The sequence below is a fragment of the Triticum dicoccoides genome, chromosome 1A (genome assembly GCF_002162155.2).
Source record: "Triticum dicoccoides isolate Atlit2015 ecotype Zavitan chromosome 1A, WEW_v2.0, whole genome shotgun sequence".
Taxonomy (NCBI): domain Eukaryota; kingdom Viridiplantae; phylum Streptophyta; class Magnoliopsida; order Poales; family Poaceae; genus Triticum; species Triticum dicoccoides.
Window position 1 is genome coordinate 51659883 of NC_041380.1, and position 2922 is coordinate 51662804.

The 2922-nt window shown below is 53.9% G+C and overlaps 1 protein-coding gene across 1 annotated transcript; it reads right to left on the minus strand.

The window, feature by feature from the left end:
• Positions 1–443: 443 nt before the first annotated feature.
• Positions 444–2209, minus strand: LOC119351023. The gene is made up of 4 exons (XM_037618591.1): positions 1958–2209; positions 1678–1845; positions 1069–1518; positions 444–972 (listed from the first exon to the last, which is right to left on the minus strand). The coding sequence occupies exons 1-4, from the start codon at positions 2207–2209 to the stop codon at positions 694–696; spliced, it is 1149 nt and encodes a 382-aa protein (XP_037474488.1). The 3' UTR covers positions 444–693.
• Positions 2210–2922: the final 713 nt, after the last annotated feature.

The window sequence follows — 2922 nt, forward strand, 5'->3', positions numbered from 1 at the left end:
AAGATTATTGCTTGTTGAACGAAGATGATGACTTCCCCAAATATTACTTTTTGTATGAGATAGTTGAAGGCTAGGCAGAAGCATATGGCATTTGTCATTTGATAGGGAGATTGGGTAGTCATAATTTGGTTGAGTTAGCATTAAAGTTCAGAATTTGACACTAGAGGAGCAGAGTTTTTCCCAAAGGAACACAAATGAACGTTTTGTATGCTCTGTTGTGAATATGAATGCCAGAATGAAACAAAATTTCAAGCAGAGCCATACAGATACAGTAGAACATCACAGATCAAGCAGAGGAGGTAAATTTAGGAAATTGAAACCAAAATAGATAGATAGATAGATAGATAGATAGATAGATAAGGATCATGACTTGATGTTTCTAGCTAGGATCAAATCAATAGTTTTCAGAATATGAGATCCAACCATGGTTTTAAATAGCCCGCTATATATAGCTTCGCTATAGCACGCTATAGCGTTTACAAAAGATCTTGCGCTAAAAGACTTTGGTCCAAACAAATAAACAAACATTATAAATAGCGTGCTATAGCTCCGCTATAGCGCGCTATAGCGTTTAGAAGAGGTCCGCCGCTAAGAGGCTTAGCGCGCTATTTAAAACTTTGGATCCAACACAGAAGCTACTAGGAGCATATGGTAGTTCTTCTTTCAGCCCGCACAAGCACTAGGCATAAAACATCAGAAGAAGTCAGCGCAACGGAACTTGACGTCGTAGAAGTGGACGCTGAATGCGGCGGCCAAATCCCACATGAAGGCCAGCTTCTCTTGGTCGCCGGTGATGGCGACGGTGGGCCTCAGGTCGTAGGGCTTGAGGGTTTTCGCCCTGCCACTGCCGGCGATGATCTCGGTGACGCGCGTGAGGCCGTCCATCGCAGCCACGACGCTGCCGGTGGTGGCGCATCCCTTGTCGCATTCGACCTCGACCCTGACAAAGGACTTGCCGATGGCAATGAGCTCCTGCACGCAGACGCAGACGTGTCCCCAAATTAGCGACGGAGCATGCGGATGCGATGAAAGATGAACGATGGATGGATGGATGGACCTTGTTTGTACCTCGCAGACGACATCGGGGAGAGGCAAGACGCGAACTTTGGCCATCATTCTTGCGAGGAATCCTTGGCAGTCCTTGGCGGTGGTGCGGAGGTGCTCGGCGAGATCCTTGTCATTCTGCACCAGCATGGCCTGGTACGGGTACTTGTAGGCGACGACGGGAGCCTCCTCCTCCATGGCCGGAGAAGCCTGGCGGTAACGACACAGCAGCTTAAAGTGGAACAGGCAGAAGCCGTTGGCCAGGTTGAGCAGGTAGTTGGCCTTGTCTTCCTCGTCGGAGACGTCGCCGAGAAAAGCCGGGTGCCACTCCGGGTCATCCACGCCGGAGCCGAGGAAGGTCACGGACATGTTGCGCAAGGCATCGATGGCGGCCAGCACGGTGTCGGCGCTGGCGTAGCCGCCCTCGCACTCGCCCTCTACCTCCAGGAACGCCCAAGTGATGCGCGCCACCTCCTGCAGGCATGCGTGCGTACGAGACACGTGAATCAATGATAGATCCATACGGCATGGAGTGTAGGACGAGAGGAAGAAGCGCGCGCATCAAGATGGAGATGGAGATGGAGATGGAGATGGAGATGGTGTAGGAGAGGAGGAAGGCGGAGATGTATGTACCTGGTACATGGCGTCGGGGAGCGGGAAGGGATGATCCTTCGTCATGCTCGCCAGGAGGCCAAGGCTGTCCTTGGCGGTGATGGCGAGGCGCTCCAGGACGGTCTTGTCGCCGGCGCTGATGACGGCGTGGAACTTGCCGCGCGCTTCCTCCATGGCCTCCAGAAAGGCCTGCATCCGGCCGGACCGAACCGGAGGAAGATTCAGCAACAAGTGAACAAGCTAGGCGTGGAACCGATGGATCGGAGCAAAGTGACGGCCGGACGGAAAGGGACCTACGTACCTTCTCCTTGTCGGACGGCGAAGCATTGTCTCCAGCGGCGCAGGCGCAGCGAAGGGGAGCCGGCGCCTTCGCACCTCCGACTGCCGGCACAGACACAGCAAGGACCAACGTGCCCGAGCCCGGCGACGGTGCTGACCCGAGGAGGAGCACGCGGCCGCCTCCGACGACGTGGACCTGCTGCTGCTGCTGCTGCAGCAGACCGGGGGCAGCGGCGGCCGGGAAGGGGACGGAGGAGGTGAAGGCGAGGGCCATCGCTGCTGCTGCGCCGGGGTGGTTCGCTTCCGCTGTGGTGGTTTGGTGGGTAGCAGACGGCGAGGAGGACGGAGACTGAGAGGGTGTTTGTTTCCAGGGACTTATTGCTTTAAGGACTTAAAAAAGTTTCTATAAGTTCCACCTAAACCAAACACAAGGAACTTATTGAGACTTATTGTGGTGATTTGGGACTTATTAAATAAGACTCTCAGGGAGGAGCTTATTGGGACTTATCCCGGGCCGGACCTACCCGCGTCGCTCCAGGCTGGTTCCCCGCACGCCGCCTGCCTCTCGGTCCAATCGCCACCGCCGCCCTGCCTCTCGCCCCGTCGCCGCCCCGCCTCTCGCCCCGTCGCCGCCCCGCCTCTTGCCCCGGTGCAACATGGACTTATAAGTCCCTGTAAACAAACAGGTAGGGACTCGAGACTTATAAGTCCCTGTAAACAAACAGGTAGGGACTTATGACTTATAAGTTGGGACTTAAAAAATTCTTAGGACTTATGAAACAAACAGGACCTGAGAGAGGGGACGCCAAGGAAGGGAGGGAAGCCTTGTTTTGTAGCCAAGCCGACGTGGATGGGCCATGCCATGGACAGAGGCCGTTTCTCCTTTTTCTCTTTTTGACCATTCTTTCTTCGTTACAAGATTACTCTCCTTTTTACCATTTACTACTGTATTATTTACTACAACTGCTCTCTTCCTTTTTTACTCTA